At 43.1% G+C, this 18906-nt stretch overlaps 1 protein-coding gene and 1 long non-coding RNA gene across 14 annotated transcripts; one reads left to right on the top strand and one right to left on the bottom strand.

Annotated features, from left to right (window-relative positions):
• The first annotated feature begins 42 nt into the window (after positions 1–42).
• On the top strand, positions 43–13643 carry mapk8ip1b (mitogen-activated protein kinase 8 interacting protein 1b). 2 transcript variants are annotated; one of them, XM_088370143.1, is made up of 12 exons: positions 43–180; positions 3338–3449; positions 6265–6519; positions 8705–8786; positions 9627–10751; positions 10833–10908; positions 11232–11404; positions 11479–11582; positions 11669–11785; positions 12013–12083; positions 12175–12273; positions 12354–13643. In XM_088370143.1, exons 1-12 carry the CDS (start codon positions 119–121, stop codon positions 12424–12426), a joined length of 2349 nt encoding a protein of 782 aa, XP_088226269.1. In that variant the 5' UTR covers positions 43–118; the 3' UTR covers positions 12427–13643. The 2 variants fall into 2 exon arrangements, with proteins under 2 accessions (XP_088226269.1, XP_088226270.1); XM_088370144.1 differs by lacking the exon at positions 43–180 and adding an exon at positions 1709–2109.
• Positions 13644–13725: 82 nt separating this feature from the next.
• On the bottom strand, positions 13726–17672 carry LOC148401124 (uncharacterized). 12 transcript variants are annotated; one of them, XR_015857365.1, is made up of 6 exons: positions 17654–17668; positions 16401–16459; positions 15251–15309; positions 14265–14882; positions 14043–14116; positions 13726–13918 (listed from the first exon to the last, which is right to left on the bottom strand). It is a non-coding gene; the product is annotated as an uncharacterized LOC148401124 (long non-coding RNA). The 12 variants fall into 12 exon arrangements; XR_015857363.1 differs by having other exon boundaries at positions 17649–17663; XR_015857361.1 differs by lacking the exon at positions 17654–17668 and adding an exon at positions 16621–16635 and having other exon boundaries at positions 15251–15290.
• Between the last annotated feature and the right edge of the window lie 1234 nt (positions 17673–18906).

The raw sequence follows: 18906 nt of genomic DNA, 5'->3' as shown, positions 1-18906 counted from the left end.
CGAGATCATCCTCATGTGTCAAATGTGTCGCTGTCCAACCGAGCAACCGCAGGCAGGCCGGCGGCTGCACCGCAAACTGCTCAGCCTCACGCGAACGACGGCATGACAGCCGAGCGGCATGGCGGAGGGTGAAAAGCGGAAAGGCAGCAATCTTCAGATGAAGTCTCCTGCCAGATGCAGGTAGGAAAGAGTGACGCGATGAAGGGGGATGAGATGCTCGTGCTTTTGGTATTGATTCCGACTGGATGGAGCTTCTCGGTATTTTGGTTCTGCATGTGTTATTATTGCGTTGTTTTGCTTTCTGTTTTTTTTTTTCCCTCTTCATTTTGGGTGTGCCTCGACTGATTGATTATATTTTTGCCTGCTTGTATATCAGTCTTCTAAAATGTGGAGCAGTTTCTATTCAACGGGTTTATTATATTGTGCTTGAACATTATAATACATTTTTTAAAAAGTCCAATAGTTTGACAGTATGTTATTGCAAAGAACATATGCATACATGAATAATTGATTTGTTACATCAATAATAACAATCACTGTCGAGGATCATATAACCTGATGCTCCATTTCTAATCCACGTGTTGAACAGCTTTCTCAGGAAGGTAATTATTATTCATGGTTTTTATCGTTGCATAACTATTACAATTCATATTCGGAACATATTTAAATAATATAGTGCAAATAGGCCAAACGAGTGGATTATTGTTTGTTATTTTATATTTGTCACTGGTTTGTGTGATTAAGTGTGTGCACGGTTTCCTTAATTGTTTCAGAATTGATATTTGGCAGAAAAGAGAAGACATGTAATCCTCAGCCCTGAAGTTGGCTTGCTACCAATTGAGCCATATGTTGTTGTCTTGTTTTTCCACTGACATGCCTTTATCGTGTTCGTGATCATATTTATAGCCAGTTTTCAGCAAATGCTTTTTTGGATGAGCTCACGAAATATAGCAGATGATTGTTGGATATCTTTTGTGTTGAAGCAATCATTCAGCCAGCAAATCAAGTCATGTCGCTTTTTCTATGTGCGCAGCTCTTTGAATATCTAACTGAGACACATCAGTAGCTCGCCTGAAATAAAAAAAATGAATTCAGTCTTGTGGAGTCAGCGTGACCCCATTTGGATGTTGTAAAATTTTCATGACTGTTGTTTTTGTCGATTTACTAGATTGGGAGTCAGCGTTTGCACGATAAATCTTTTCCTCAAACACCTTGTTATATTTTGTGCCCGTCCCAAATCCGGATAAATTGGGTCGAGTTAGAGTCAGCTATCCACAAAACATATGCCAAAAGTTAAATTGAAATGGACTGTTGACATAAAATGGGCAGCCACCACTTCTTCTGCCATTCCTGTTGTAGTAAAGTGGCCAATAGAAAAACAAGGAAATATATCTACCGACATACTTTTTGTGTCATATTTAACGTTATTAACAATGTCATGTGCACGGACTAATAACAGTACCGTCAACATTTGAAGTGCCGCAACAATTTTGGTGACTCCATCTTGTGATTTGGTACGGATTGTATCACTATATCCAAATATAACCAATATTTTACACAGATGGGAATAACAAAGGGAAAAATGATAGTCTGACGTGATCAATGGGCCTCATGAATAATTGAGCATGGCCATGGTGCATAGCGAGAGGAGTGCCCCGTTGTGCTGGGGCTTTTCTGTCCAGCAAGTATTGTGCCGACGGCAGCATTTTTGCTGCTTTAGCAGCGTCCGTCTGATGCTCACAGGCAGAGTAAACATCAGAGTGGAAAAGGAGAGGCGGGAACAGATTAGATAACACTCCTCTTTAGATGGCCCCAGCTTCTCTGCTTGGAATAATTCCCTCACAATATCGCTCGTGTGCTTCAGAGGCAAGAGCGAGCTCTGAGCGTAACGCTCCTTCCATCGACCCGTTTGAGCTGCACCTCCACCCCTTTCCTCCAGCTTTCCTTCCTTGATGCTCCTCCCCCTCCTCCCTCCTGCACCCCCCTTCTTCACTCTCCAAACCCCTTGCTCCTTCTCCTCTTCTCGGCTTCGGATGCCCTCCTCGCTTACAGTATGGACTCGGGAGGGGAAGGAGAAGAAGGTTGGATGGAGGACCAGTGGGAAAAATGGTAGGACACGCTTTCTGTGTTTCTGACTGGAACGGAGCGGCGTGGCTGTGTGACCTTGTGTTTGCGCGCGACTGTTAACGTCCTCTCTCTATTTGTCGACTCTTTGCACGTTTAAGCTCAGGGCAGGCTTGCCCTTGAATAAGAGGAGGATGCATATGCCTTTGTGGCTCTAGGAAAAGATGTTGAGCCTCTAGACCAGAAATAGCATGACCAGAGGATACACAGCCCTCTTAATGTTGTTATGTAGCGCGGGAAAAGCTGTGTGCAAATAGGCCTGTGTGTTGGGCTTGTTTTCATCCATCAAATGGGGACTTATTTGGACGTGTGACATCTGACAGGACCGTCCTGCTCCGGTCCTAAATGTGTCCTTGCAAGAGGGCGAAGGTGACGAATGGCCAGCACCTTGCACCACAGTCGTCTCGTCTCTAAGGAGGACTATAAAGGCGTGAATGATCGGGGACGGATGCGGGTCGACTGTATATGTCTGATTTAATAAGTGAATGCCGGGTTCAAAATGTCTAGTGTGTGACGCTCATGACATACTTAATGGCACCGATTTTTTATTTTTTGTTTGTATCTAGCACAATCCAAAATAGTGTCGCAATCCTGCAGCCCAGTCTAATGTAAAACTCCAGCAAAAATCTAATTTTGCTTAACAAAACTTAAAATGTTTCTGTTGTTGTTGAAATAGTTGAAATATTTTGGTCATAATCCAAACCAATGCCATCGTAAAACACAAATACATTGATCGACATTTTGCTTGGCGGTAATAATCATATGCCAGCTAGCTGGACCTTGCTAGCAGCTAACAAGAGAAGCTAACACAAAGTATTATCATACCATTTCTAAAGGCAATTCTAGTGATATTATTTTCCTGTGACAAATATTAAGAAAGTAATGACTCTTGAAAACATAAATCGTCTATACACATTTTCAACGAGCACAACTGGGCTATCATAAAATGAATTATAATTAATTGTGCTGTCATGGGAAAATAATGATACATTCTTCCAACACGCTCAAAATGACCTAACAGTAAATTAAGTCTACTCAAGAGAGAATTCTTTCCTTAAGACGCAAATGAGTTGCTTTAGATGTTCCCTGTTCACTTCAAATGATCTTTGGTTCGATGGAATGTTGGTCATGAAAATCCTTCAATGTTTCGAATACGATCAAGGACTTTGGTCTTTGTCTGCTAAATTGGTACTTTCTCTTCAATCTTGTCCAGGTTGACTCACGACATCAGCTTGGGTGAGTTTGAAGATGACGACCTGTCAGAGATTACCGAGATCACCGACGAACGTGGGATGAGCCTCAACTGCAATGGCCCCGATATTAAGGTAAGTCTAAACCCAAAGGAATGAAACTTTTTTTTGTCAAGGTTCATAAGATGTGCATCTAGTCGCCCACTGTAGTTTTTTCTAGGTCGGCGCCTTGAAGGTCCTGCTACACAGCCCTATCCAATCTGGTCTTCTCACTTTACCACTGTTAATATGTCAAAGGGGACCAGCAACTTCTCAGCTTCTAAAAGTAGTGTTAGTGGCGCAAGTGTAGGTGTATGAAAGGCATGTCCTCCTGAATTGCTGTTTTGTAGTTTGCTTCCAGTAGAGGATAGACACCGGATGCCCGACTGTAAATCTGGTTGAAGTGTGTGTGTGAGTGAGTGAGTGAGTGACGAGTATACCGTATCAAGCACAACATAATTATCGACATTTAGAAGTTATGTTTTTTTTGCTTTGAGCAAGTTTGAGCCCATCCCATTTTTCCAAATTTTGGCATCCAAAAAAAACAACAACAAAAAAACCATTTTTGCAATTGGAGCATGTTTGAACTATGAGAGAGGCAGAAAGAGATCGGACTGCTACATCGAGAGAGCAACTGTGGTGAATGTATTATTCTTTCAGATCTTTTTGGCTCGGTTCTCTCTGAACACATCAACGCCTCCTCCTCCATCAGCTAAACTAATTATTTCTTCTCTTGTAACCATGGCAACGGGAAGAGTGAAAGCCCTTTTCTTCCCCTGAGTCAGTTACGCTCACAGATGAACATTAGATATTTTTGGGTCGCTCACTGTGCTTTGTCATGCTTTCGTAATTGCGGCGCTAACAACAATAGAATAGCCAAAAAGTATCATCGGGGAAAGACAAGTCCTCGGCATCTTCTCGTCATATTTCAGCAACGTGCGAACAAGGCCCATCCCTGTTTAATAATGCATCAAGCGTTGATACACTTTCAGAAACTGAATGGGATCGTGTGTGTGACCTCAGTACAGATCGCTCACTGCATGCCCATTAGCCCGCAGCGGTGCTGACCTCATCATCAAGCTCACCCTCCGAAGGGGATTCCTCTAATGCCGGTTTATACGTTTGCGTGCACACGATGTCTAAAACAGAAAGTAGTGTGTGGAGGATTTGCCTATTTTTTAGTCACCATATGGAGTAGTGTAAGATTATGTCGCTAACGTAGGATGGTCAAAGTTGTTGAAAATTCAGGGGGGGGATGAAAGTCTCTCGTGTAGTGCTAGCATCTGAAGGCGAATTTGTTTTTCAACCTAGCATAAAATTGTTAGTGCTTGTACTTTTCAAGTATTAGCACAGGGGTGTCAAACTTTGCTTTGTTTTGGGCCACAGCGTGGTTACGTTTTCCCTCAATAAGAAACACTGAGTTGAAAAATGATTTGCCTTTGCGGACCACATGAAATAATGTGGCGGGCCGGATCTGGCCCCCGGGCCTTGAGTTTGACACCTGTGCATTAGCAGGTAAAAGTCTGAATTAGTAGACTGAGGTATCAACCGACAACACGGACGAGGGTGTCTCGTCGTAATTGACAGATGGCGAGAGAAAATGCTCAAGCGTTGGAGTGGATAGATTTGATTAGCAGTCACACGATACGTACGGAATTGCAGATTAGGTAACTATAGAAACACGTAGCGCCTCATGATTATCTCTAGCGGTGAATAATAAACAAAAAGATCACTGACATGTAGGTGCCAATGTGTTCAAAAGGAGTGAAACAGCATCTCGAGCGTGAGGGCGGAAAGAGATGTTTCAGCAAAACAGCCATAGGAGCTATTTCCATGGCAACCTATTTTCACTTCTCAGCCGCATGTGTTGGAGCTGAAAATAAACCGAGAGGTGGTTTGCACCGCCTCCATGGATACTGCTCACGTCATCTCATGGATGGGAGAGGACATCAACAAATACCTTGTGTCTCTCTTTTTGTTTTTTTTGCCTCTAGGGATGATCGGCAGTAACGTGACAACCGTGCTCTGTAAAAAAGATTCAAATCAATCGTTTTGACAGAGTTAAACTCATCAGTGAGTCATCAGGTTGCAATGGAGGGTGATTGTGAGATTTCCCCTGCTTTGGCTTCTCCGATTGGATGAGAGGCGAGCATCGTCGTTGGCGGGGGGGTCAGCGGCGTGCACTCTTCACTCGCCTCCACCTCGTCACTTGTCTCCTAGCAACACAGCGGTGCCTTTTAAAGGGGCCGGTTATAAATTGAGGTCGTAAAACACAAGAGGCTGAGCGGAAGCGGGGTGCATTAGCTGGTATTGATCTTCACTTTGAAATTGTCAAAGGGAAGGAAAATGAGCCTTTTAAGCCTTCAAACCAGTTTCAGTGTCCTGACTGCTACTTGACTGGAGAAACAATCGGTGACATGGCTCATAATAGAAATCCACATTATTTGTTTACATAAAATGACGCCAATCATTTCAGCATTTTAGCTACCTTTGTTTTAAAAAATTAAACCAGACTATATGAAAAGGTTGAAATGATTTCCAAGTGAGTACAGCTGTGATTTTTCTAGAACTGTTTTGAAAATGCTCATTGCATCCGTTACTGCTTAAAAGCTAATGTCTTCCTAATGCTAGCAACTGGCAATGTCGTCAGGCTTTTTAGGCCAACTCAGAGCGTCAGTGTATGTGGGAGGAAATAGAGCAAAGTGTGTGGAAGGGGGTCCAATCTCTGGTCTGGCCTCAGCTGTGTTTGCCCACTAAGCAGCTCAGCGTTGACAGCGAGAGCAGCAAGCCAAAATCAAGGAATTTTCTAATTGGCCAGTTGACTCTCCTCATCTCCTCCACGCTCACTCCCTCTCTCCCTTGTCCCGTTTGTCCGCTACAAATGACAGATTGCGTTTTCCAATCGCTGCAGGGCCATGTGAGGCGAGGGACCAATAGCAGGCCGGGGAGGGCGGAGCTCGGCGCCGTCGGACAGCTCCAGGCGGAGATGCTGCATTTGGATCTCATTGATGGTGCTGACGGTTTCCGCGGTGATAAAGAGTCCTCCAAGGCCTCCATCGCACCTCCGCCAGTAACTAAGGACCCTACAGTACCTGTTACCATGGATACCTACCGGCCCAAGAGACCTACGACCCTTAACCTCTTTCCAATTGTGCCCCGCACGCAGGTAAAGTCTTTTTTTTTTAAGTGACATACTGTCAACACAAAGTTGAAGAGAAAAATATTGTCCTTTAGATTACATCTTGTAGATGTCTTTTGACGCAAATAGCACTGGACAATGGAGGTCATTTTACTCTGTTTGCATTTGCTCGGAGAGGATGGGTTCACCCGGCCGAACAATGATCCCTATTGTCAAGACCTTTCCAGCCCTTGGTGTGTGTATCATTTCTATTGTTGTATGTAAATGTAAACAATTGTGGTGACCTTGTTTTCCGATCCGTACACCCGCGCTTATATGATCATGTGAGGGGAAGTATAACTGATGGAGTCACGTTTCTGGTCATCCGAGGAAGGTCGGCTTAGTCATTAGAAGTCTCGTAGCGATTCTCCAAATTGGAATGAATATGACGTTAATTGTGTTGGACTTAGCTGGGCTCTCATCCTAACCACCTGATGGATACGTTCAAGCCTTGAAACGTGTTTTGGTTCTCTAGGAACATGCAGCATCTTGATCAGATGCTCATTAAATTGCTCTAATATCAAGTTACCATGCTTTGATTGATGATGCCCAATTTTTAGCTCATGATTTCTTTTTTTAAGAAATTTTTTTGGGTACAAATTTTTGTACGCACAGCTTCTGATTATGCAACACTATGCATATCTTCCACACGATTCTACACCCAGCCAGCCCTCAGGCTTGTAGGCTGTCAAAATGATCTTCTGAGCAGCGTCAGATTCATCAGCGCTTCAGTTTGTCCATTTTCCCTGAGGTGGAAAGCTGACTGAAGCCACTGTTGTCTTGCTCTTTCGGGTCTCCTGTCTGGGTTGGAGTTGTCACGTCTAGAAAGACGCAATTGCTACTTGTACACTTGCCTAGTTACATTCATGAGATTTGATTTGTCTAAAAAAAAAAATGTCTAAAAAACCAAAAGTGTCTACTGCATCTGTAATTGTAATTTGAAATTGTAAAATGTAATTCCATCCATCACGCTGACAGGAATCGTGTCCAGTGTGAGGCTGAGACGATTACATAACGATTTCTAGGTTGTATTGTACAACCCGAGTGCTTGAGAGTTGCAGAGTGATTGTTTCCAGGTCAGTGAATGAATAAAAATGTAAAGTATATATTCAGCTCAGCTTCATTTGGCGGACTTCTGGGACTAGAAAAAAACCCAGCGCACAATTTTAGTGTCATTTTTCTAGTGAGAAAACATTCGTATATTTTTTTTTTTTACGTCACAGCTTTTATTTTGCTGTTTGCCCCCTCTAAGACTGTTTGAGTAAATGTATCCAGACGTGATGTCAAGATTAATCCTGAGTCCTGGTAATCTCCCATCTGGTTACACACTACACTTGTCGTAAGTAGTACTGAGTGAGTCTGAGCTTGCTGGTGAAATCTACCTGTCTTCATTCATCTCACTTAATTCTCAATGGCATGAAGGCAAAACTCTTAAAGAATTATGAGACCGCTAATTCTTAGTGAGGTGCTATCACGTACACATACACACGTCACATGAGTCATTGGCTCAAGGCCATGATCTTTTTATATTCACGGTGGCAAGATGGTTCCACGTCTTTCGTTACCACGACGACAGCAAGATTGGGAAGTGAGTCATGCATCGGTGGGTGGACATCGGAAAAGGATCCATATTTGCAACAGTTTGATCACAGGACTTTCCGCTTCTTTATTTCTATTCTCTTAACGCCATTTGCACTACAAATCGATGTACTGTATGTCCGTGTACATGAATAGCAAAAACACAGAGCAGCAAGATGTTTTTTTTTTTTACCACTCAGATTTAAATTAAGAGTTAGTTAATTAAGTGTATGTTTGCGTGATGGTTTATAATTGTGGCTATAATATAAAAATAGACAAGACTAGACTAGAATCGAATTGAATCAAATCGAATCGTATTGGGCAGATACAACGAAATTGCAGTGCAGTTTCAGATTTGTGTTTCAAAAATAAAAAAGAAAATTAAATAACTGCATGTCTTCCCAGTAAGGAAAAGGTCCGGTTCCCTTTAAATTCACACCACTACGCCCAGACAAAAGACTCATTCAGGGCATATTCACCAGCTTTGTGTGTGTTGTGTGGTGAGTTGGGGACAAACTCTCTCAGGATCCAGAGCTTCATCTTCTCCTGTTCCCACCACTTCCTTCATTTGTTCTTTACCTTTGCTTTTCCTCAGGACACGTTAAACAACAATTCCTTTGGCAAGAAATACACGTGGCAGGATAAAGTCGCGGGTTCATCGTCACCTCTCAAAACGGGTGAGTTTTTCTGTCGCATATGAGACGTGTGCATTTGCTAAGTTTAATTATTACAGACATTTGAGTCAACATGAGCACAAATAGCTCTGTGCCCTCAAAAGAAAAAAAAATAGTATGCAAAATTCATGATAGGACAACTTCCCTTTTGCTACTCTCGCTAATTTGTATGCACTTGTCCCATTTTAGTTTGTCACTGCTGTTTTTTTAATGTAGCCAGCCCGACTATTTTTATCCACACAAAGCACTAAAATAAGATGAATTCAGTCTGACATTATATACATTTTTTTAGTATTTACTCATTCAAATTGTTTGGGGCAACTTCACCCGTTAGGTGCAAATAAGGTCAGAGACTTAAAATCCAACTTGATCTGGGAGGAGAATTTCACCATCATTAATCCTTTTTATTCTGTATTTTATATCAATCTGTTTTCCAGATAGTTCATTGAAAATAATCCTGAACTTTGAAGTGTACAAAATCACTGTATTCTTGGGCTATTGGATGTTGAATTATATGATTTGCTAATCTGCGGCTCTCGGCTATCATAAAATCATCATTGCAATACTTCCTGGCGACGGATTATGACATAACCGGTCAATCGCCATCCCATAGCCGCACTTTGAGTTTTAATGAGGATTTATCTGCGTAATCCTGACATCTGTTACATAACCTTTTCTACTTTTTGCTCTTCCCGTTGTTCCTTTTTCCACATTTCATCGCCATGTTTGCTTGTTGCGTCGGTTTTGGCGCTCACGCCTGCGTCGTAATCTCCGTCTGCGTGTGTGGCCTTTGCGTTTGCACGTCCGTCCTCATATTGCTGTATATCTTTTCCCATCTTCCAGGTGAGCTAACGCCTCCACGCGAGCACAGCTGTCTGAGCGACGAGGACAAGGTACGCGGCGCCGCGCAGACCAAAGACCGAGGCACCTCCACCGACGCCCCCTGCGGGAACTCGCACGCATCCGGACGTTCGCAGAGCTCCGCGTCGACCCGGCCAAAGTTTCAGGAGAAGCCGCCTGCGCCGCCACCGCCGCCGCAAAATTACAAACCGGCTCCTCTCTATCCGGCGGGCAAGTTGGATACGAGCGGCCATCGGCAGGAAAGGCTCCAGTACCACTCGGAAGCTCCTTTGGAGCCCACAGAGGAGATCTACCTGACCCCGGTGCCGCGCTGTTCCGACCCTTCGGAACCTGTTTGTACGCAGGAGCGACCTTTCCTTTCGCAGCTGAGCGAGCAAGGTCGTATGTCCATTAGCTCCGATACAGAAGGCCCGCCTCCTTATCAACCGCTACCCGACCAGTCCAACTCGTCCATCTACGAGGAGGACGAAGCCTACGTCGCGCCGCCTTCTTACGCATCTTGCGTGGAATCGCTCATCACGCCGCCTAGCGTGGCTCTGTCAACTCACCCTACCGCGGCGCTGGACTTTAGCCTCAAGGGGTCAGGAACGGGGGCAGGGGCAATGCTGAGAACTGGCTCGTCGGTCGAGTACGTGGACGCCACGGACGAAAGCTACTGCGGGGAAGACGAGGACGTGGATAGAATCATCATTAACGAAAGAATAAAGAAAGTGGTCGCAAAGGTGAACGGGGGCAACGGCAGAGCCGCCCCGCTCAGGACTTCCATGAGCTCAGACGCCAGCGGTTTGTCGTACGATTCGGTCAAATACACCTTGGTGGTGGACGAGCACGCTCAGCTGGAACTTGTCAGTTTGAGACAGTGTTACCAAGGTTACAGCGACGACAGCGATTCGGCCACCGTCTACGACAACTGCGTCTCGTCTCCCTACGAGTCGGCCATCGGGGAAGAGTACGAGGAGGCGGACGAAGAGGAAGATTGCGCACGTTTGGGGGGGGTCCGACGAGAGGCCACGGCTTGTCTGTCCGAAGACTCCACGCCGGACGTCGACTTGCATTTCTCCAAGAAGTTCCTCAACGTCTTCATGAACGGACGATCGAGCTCATCGAGTAAGCGATGAATCACAGGGAGAATTTTTCTCTGTTCATTTGTGTCTCTAAAACTTGTCAATTATTTTTTTTGTGCCTTAGGTGCTGAGTCTTTTGGTTTATTTTCCTGCACCATAAACGGAGAGGAGCAGGATCAGAGCCACAGAGCTGTCTACAGGTGAGACCAAAATGTTCACGCTACAAGTAAAAATAATAATGGCGGTGCATTTTAATTTTTTTTCCACAGTGTTGACACGTTTTTCTACGAAAAAACAAAGGAACAATAACCCTTTTACTTCAGGGCAAGAAATTTGTTTTTGCATTGGATTGGAGAGGATAAGCAAACCAACATATAATCCAGATTATCTCAAACCTTTGATTTGGCAGGAACCAGAGATATTACTAATAAATGGGATTTTACATAACCAAACACACCTTCTTAATCTGAAGGTCCTCCAGGATCCTGCGGAACGTCAGCTTTATCTGTTTCTCTCCATGCAGGTTTGTCCCGAGGCACGATGATGAGTTAGAGCTGGAAGTGGACGATCCATTGCTGGTGGAGGTACAAGGGGAGGATTACTGGTACGAGGGCTTCAACATGAGAACGGGTGCCCGGGGGATCTTCCCTGCTTATTATGCTATCGAGGTGACCAAGGAGACGGATAGCTTCAAAGGTAACTGATGAAAAGGAACGGCGCGATTAAATGAAAATGTATTAACCTTGTATGGTTGGTTGATCTCTTTTCAGCAAAGAGCAGTGAGTGGCTTGACCGGTACCGGCTAAAATTCCTGGGCTCAGTCCAAGTGCCCTACCACAAAGGAAACGACGTTCTTTGTGCAGCTATGCAGAAGGTTCGGCACCGAACTGCTCTTTTTGAAGAAATCTGAATTGTCTTTTAAATCAAAGTGAACTGCTTAAATTCTTTGCGCTTCCCCAGATTGCCACCAACAGAAGGATGACAGTTAAGCACAACCCGCCCTCCTCCTGTATTCTGGAAATCAGTGTCAAGGGAATCAAACTGGCCGTTCATGAGGATTATTACTCCTGTGATCGAGTAAGACTGCCATTTTTTTTTTGATACTGAGTGGCGTCCTATTGGACATGATCACTTTGCAACAGTGGTTAGTTGCCACCGTGTGGCCATGTGTATGTACTACAGTCATTTAAAAAAATAGTGATACATTTTATTGTTCGCTCCACAAATACGGCATCAAAAAATATGTCTGGAGATTGTGTCCCCTCCTACACTAAAGCCTTGCTTCCTTTTTCCTCTTCTGTCAGAGTAACGAGTGCAGTCACTTTTTCCAATTGAAGAATGTCTCCTTCTGCGGTTATCACCCCAAAAATTGCAAGTAAGTCAAACAACTATAAAAATAACCCTCCAATTTCTCCTGTCTATCTTGATGACATTTCAGAGTGATGGTTTTTATTGTCTCTTTGCAGATATTTTGGTTTCATAACGAAGCACCCGGCAGACCAGAGATTTGCCTGCCACGTGTTTGTGTCCGAAGATTCGACCAAGGCTGTGGCAGAGTCAGTAGGGTGAGTTGGTAATTTAATCGTATTGTAACACAAAAGAATTGCGTAAGTTTGATCAACAAATTGGCACATCTGTTTTACAGGAAAGCCTTTCAGCTGTATTACAAAGAATTCGTGGAGTTCTCATGCCCCACAGAAGATATCTACTTGGAGTAGCCAAGTCCCGCCTTCAACCAGAGCCCTGTACAGCGCACTGTATCATAACATGGTGTTGCATGAAGGACACATTTAGAAAATAACAAAACATCGGAGGAGCAAGCAGAAGAAGAAAGGAAGAAGCCAAAGGAGTGCTTTCGAGGCAAGAAATATTATGCAAAATGATAGTGGGGTGTACACACACACACACACACATGCACACACACAGACACGAGTGCAGCTTTCAGCTAAGTAGCAGGCGCCCCAGAAGGTGGAAACAGAAGCCGACCGACTGCCTTTACTTGCACCGAGCCAGCGTTGTTTATATTTGTGAAGTTCACAGAGGGTGACCTTTTGACCTTGAGGATTTAATGCCGTGCATAAACAACAACATGGTGGAAAAGTAGGCTAGAATCCAACAAAACTAATCTAAAGGAGCACTGATGACACCTGCAGCTGCTTCTTATTGTCTTATAGTATTTTTAGAATCCAGACACATTGTGCTTCACCGGTGTGTTCCAAAAATAGAAGTGTTAGACATCCCGTTTAGACTCAAGACAGCGACGCAGCTACGCGCGAGCAGAGAACTTCACAACTAGTGCCTCTTTTTCATCTTTCATCAGGACCTTCTCCATCTTGCGTTTGAAATAATGCTAAATGATGATGCTATTGAGTGTGTGAAGGAAGATTGTGATGATGTTGTGATTTGATGATGCATCCCCCACTGCCCCCTTACATGTGCGGGTTCCGCTGAAACGACAATATTGTTCAAAGCATGCACGTTTCGTTTCCCGGTATGTGTCTGTTTGTTATCGTGAGGATGGTTTTGGAATTAAGGGTCATGAGAAGCGACGCCAAACAGAAGAATGAATAGCACAACAGTTGTTTTGCAGTGGGGACAACAAAGAAGGTTCTGCATCCTCTAGATCGCGTTATATATATTTAACAGAATGTTTCTAAAATGCAGAATTCTCATAAGCATCTTCAAGCTCCGCCCCCTCATTAGTTCCTGAGAATAATCTCTGCTGTTGCTAATCATATCGTAACTTTTGTACAGCCAGACAGAACAAGCAACAATGTGGGGGGCTACGCAAAAGGTGTACAGATCTGCCATATAAATTTATTAACTGTAATTATAAGCACTGTACTGATTTAACATGTGAGTGAAATCTCTTTATTTTTGATTTTTTTTAGGTGTGACTTCTTTATTTAAAAAAATAAATAAGATGATGATCCTGTCTCCTGTTATTATTACACCATGAGCAAACAATCACATTTATTCCATACCTCTTTGAAAGATTTTAAAATAGGAAATTCTGATTCGTGGAGCTTGTGAAATCAGTTTTATTTCATCATAATTTGAGTCTCAAAGGTGTTCACAATTGCGATTGACCCAAACCAGACAAGGAAACCCTCAAAATAACTTTCAAGGCTGTTAATAAATTTCCTTAATAATTCGGATAATAAGGATTTTCTGCCCCTTGTGGGTCTGCTAGGGGCTTCACACCATAATCTGCAATTAAAAAAAAAAAAAAATCGCATACATTTCTGCTTAAAAGGTAAAAATGGCAATCACAAAGGATTATTTTGAGGACCGAGACCAAATGGTAAGGGATAAGCTGCGGGTGACGTCTTACCATCATTGTTGCTCACGTACGGTTCCGAGTTGCTGGAGTAATGGAACTCGATGTTTTCCATATGGTTGTCAAGTCTAGAAAAAAAGAAGGACGACACTAGTTGGAAAACATGCTCACACTTGTGTTTGTTTTCAAGTTGTCTTCCACAATACAACTAAAATGCTGCAACATGGCACAAAATATTGCAAGAACGTCGCTTCACATTGACGTAAAAAATATCACCTTCTCGATGCAGGACGTGACATGCATTGACTAACCAAAAGCGTGAGGATGAGAAGACGTAACATCTTGTACGGTTAACGTGAAATATTGCCCTAAATGCACTAATCGTACACATCTGGTGTTGGCACGAGACCAACTTCCGACTAACCACGCATCACAGCGTTTAAAAGCCAAAGTGGTGACGTCAAATGACGCACGTCACCATTCAACAGTGATGCGAAAAAATTCTTTCAAAGTTAAAATGACATAAGAAAATAACAATTTCAGAACTCCACCATGAATTTCGAAATTGTTTAGTCGATTTTTATTCATTTTTTAGCCCTTCCAAACCCCGAGATTTTTTTTTTTTTGATAGGGTGTGGTGGAATCAAATCAGTGCAAATCTTTTCCCATGCATTTAAAATGCCTCACACACCCTTTAATGAATGTGTCTTCCAGTTTGAGTCACTCCAATGGAAGTCTTTCCGACACCCAGCACGACCCCGGCACCACCTGTGCTATTCAACTGACCCTGAATCATAGTGAACCTGTCGGTTTGAGAACAATGATGCATTATTCATAGGCTGACTCCATCTGGGGCACCAGGTCTTCAATTCAACACCCCACCAACTATCCTTCCTACCAAAGAGAAGGGAAAGGCCAGAATATCAACAATGTATATTATATATTTTTTAAATAATAAAAATTCAAAAGTTGGCTACTTTTCACCCACTCAATGACGTAAGAATATTCAGTAAAATGTCATTCTGCTTTGTAAACACACGAGGGCGGCATTGTTTAAACAACGACCATAAAATGCACACACAAAGCGCTTTTATATCAAAATAAATTGGCGTACGTGAGCTGACCTCATCTCACTCTTCATTTTAATACCCTAGATGACATCTGTGTTGCAACCCAGCTTTGAAAATATGGACTAAAATGAAATCACACACAAACACTGACGAATAAACGTCACGGTGACAATAAAATGACTGTGAGCATACCTGCACGCGTCTCAGTCACGTGTTTGCAGATCTGCCAGACCTGTTGCAAAAACTTCCATCTTAAAAACAAAGCAGGGGTATAGTTCATGTTGGGGTCAAGAAATGCACCACAAGTTTTTGGATAGAATTGCAGTGCGACTTTCCATTTTGGATGAACCAGAGTAGGTAGGCCGATGTGATCTGAATGAGCAACAGAATTTTTACAGTAATTCAATACTCAAGAGGTAATTTACTAGCGTCCTGAAGACCAACACCTGGCGACAGTCAGATTTGTGGCTAGGGTGAGGCTCCTCTTAATGCCTTATGAATCACTGACGCAAAGTCTTTTGATGTTCGGCTATAACTGAGAACTCGAGATTACGTTGACTGGGAATTTGGTGCCGACATCTTCCCGAACGTAGTGGTAAAAAAAAAAAGAAAAACGTGGTAAACACTTGTGGAACTTTTAACCTAACCGCGTGGCCTTCTGTTGCTCTTGCGTAGCAGCCGCTAGCTTGCTGGGACTTGTGTCTGTAAAACCCAGATCAAGTTCTTCCATCAAAGGCTTGGGGGAATCTCTGCTAAGCAGGAGAACTGTATGCAACCAGAGTCTCGTTCATACATGCCATATTCCTTTGTTTTTGCAGCTGTACTCTTCTCGCATCACCTTCGCTACTCTAAAACACTTTTATAGGATACATGACAGTTACGCATGAGCAGAAACCTGTCCACTTCTTCATTGAAGTCACACGATGTACCCTCCAACCCCCCCACCGCCTCCATTTCATACATGTGAAAGGTGTGAAATTGGAACATTAGACTCCAAAGTAACACTTTGACCTCACCAACAGGTCACATTACCCAGTAATGTCACATTATGATGATGGGAATGGATCTTTGAGCGTGAGGGAGAAGAATATGGAATAAGAGAGCAGTTTCGGGGAAAGGGAAAAAAAAAAAAAAAAGAAGATGGTAAAATCAGGAAACACTGAAGGACGTCTAGCACATCCTTTTACCGCCACATTCCTGTCTTGACACACACACACACACACACAAAGCGTCATTGTGATGAGTTGATCTCAGAAGCGTCACGATATCGCACACATTCACATTTAGCCGCGAGCCACATCGTGCATTGTGTAGATTTGTGGGCGGACAGTCTTAATAGCACCTGTTAATGATTCCACGCTGTGTAAATATGAGGTATGAGCTTCAAAAGGTGAGGGTGACCTGTCATCAAATGGGACAAATAATGCAAACATGACTTTACAAACACGATCAAAATGAAGCGTTATACTCTATTTTGATCCAATTGCCTTTGTCATTTGTTGGACTATGATTTGTTTTTAGAGAAGAGTGCGAGGTAATTCGTCTTCTGTTCTTTGACATACATATGAGTGACATGCATGAAGGAGGCGTTTGATCGTTCGCCCCTCGGGCCTGTTCCATCAAGCCCCTCTTCTTCTTTTTGATCTTTTCTCGAAAGTTGATCTAGTGGACCGAGGTGCAGCACGTTTCGTCCATCCTCTGATGTGTACTGTCAGACTTGGACAACTGTCATGTTTCTGTTTTCAGTTGTGATTTTCCATTTTTGCAAATTCATTACAAAAAACATGTCATTTTAATTTTTTCCTGACTAAACTCAGTCTTATAATCATGGTTGTGTTGTAATTCTGCTCTAATAATTACACAGCAATTACGTTAACACTGCAACATACAATTATGACGCGTGACTGGTTTCTCCAAATAAGAGTTTGTGTTTCAGCGGGTGTCAAGACGGGAGGAAAGTGAGCCACATTAATGACAACCACACTTATGTAAAGTGCCGCACAGTATTTATAGTCAGAGTCAGCTGCTCTTCGGAGTGCCTGCCTGCATATTGGGAAGGTTCACGAAACCAGCTTTCGAAACACACACGTTTATAGAGGTTCTTCTTTTAGAACCTTCGGGTTTTCAATTCAACAATCACATCAAGGTGAATTTAAAAACCTAGTAAGGCACCTGTGTCAAACTCCGGTCTTCGAGGACCAGCATGTTTTACAGCTGATTGAGGATGCTGTTGACAATCCCGATCGTTTGAATCAACAGTACGGAAACTTATAATTGAATCCTCGTTGCATGTCATTCATACCACTTTGATGTGGTCACGCTGAGCCTCAAATCAACATTATACCCATTTCCATGAACGTCGTTCACGAGGGGGGGGGAAGGTCATGCAAAGCAATTATTACAAAACCATCAATTTCCTGGAAAAAAATAAAAACGCCAACCACTATAAATCACCAGCATGCTTGACCAGCGAATGACTCCAAACAGTTAAAGTCAGTAAAGCTGCATTTGTATTTCCAGAGCTCCCAGAGCGGCTTCGCACGCATACTGTGTACACTACATTAGCGCCGAGGCATCTGTTTCTACATACGTTACCCACGACATGCACGGAAAGAGTGACACGGCGGCGAGACGTCCTACACCGTAATCCTCGACCTGCCGCAGTTGGTATATGTTATCTCGTTGAACCCTTCCAAATGTTTTTAGCCCCATTGGCACGTGAAAATCCATCCTGAGGTAAAGCGTCCAATCACAGCAGAGTATTTGACAGCTGTTTGATGATTATCCCTTTTTTTCATGTGCAGGAATAGAAACAGTTGGCTGTCAAACACATCCAAACATTTGAGATCTCCACATTAACGCTAAATGAATAGCAAATCGGCCCCATTTGAGCCGTGGCCAGTTGCCATAGATGAAAAGTTTCCTAATTAGAGTGCTGCGGGTGAGTGCACATTTCTGAAAAACACGCATGGAAATTGCTACGTAGAAATGTATAATTTTGTGGCTTTGATATTTTTACTGCCCGCACTTTTATTTATTTGCCACTCAGGTGCTCTCTCAGTGGTTTTTAACACTATTATTCAGTGTAGTCTTACACAGAAGTAGAAAGCAGTCACAAAATTACTTGAATTAATGACAGTATCATAAAAACGAAATGTACGTTTTTTAACAGAAACCAAAACCACACCGGGTGTATTTTTCTTTCCAGCTGGTGCCTGATATCTTGAGTGTACTTTACAACGGCAACACGTGTACGGGAAGAGATGTCTTGCTAGTGTTGCCAAGACAACATCCTCCACATTTTAGCGGGAAGTTTTTCACATTTAACACTTCCTAATGTTAAATAATAATAATAATCTTGAATAAGAATTAATAATAATAATCTAATGTTTCAGTCTGAGATGATTTTTTTGCCTTAATCAGTTTAATTTCTCGAGGCCTTCACGTGAGGCCTTGCTTCCATTTCATCCAGCCATTATTTTGCACACAAAGTCTCGGAGGTACTCACACTCTTATTTGTTTGTGTCCGAGACAAAAAAAATGGGGCTGCCTTCCTAAAACGATCCGTAACTTTGACTGTTGTTGACATTATCTCCGGAGCCCATTTGAGACGTAACCTCCGAGTCGTGCTGGCTCACTCGGCCACCACCTCCTGTTTCCTGTTCGCCATTCAGTGACGAGCTGCAAGACTCGCTGTTGAACATTTTCCTTCTTCCACCAATCCGAATACACTATGTTCTTGTCTCTAAATCCACAAACAGTGCGCCAGATGAGTGAAAATGACTCAGATTGTGAAATCCAGTGAGATTTAGCGTACGATCGATCTACCCAGTATAGATTAGCCCATC

This window comes from Syngnathus floridae, chromosome 3, assembly GCF_059516105.1.
Source record: "Syngnathus floridae isolate MCC-2025c chromosome 3, RoL_Sflo_1.0, whole genome shotgun sequence".
NCBI lineage: Eukaryota > Metazoa > Chordata > Actinopteri > Syngnathiformes > Syngnathidae > Syngnathus > Syngnathus floridae.
The sequence above is the reverse complement of the archived record's forward strand: the minus strand, read 5'-3'. Positions and strand labels throughout refer to the sequence as shown.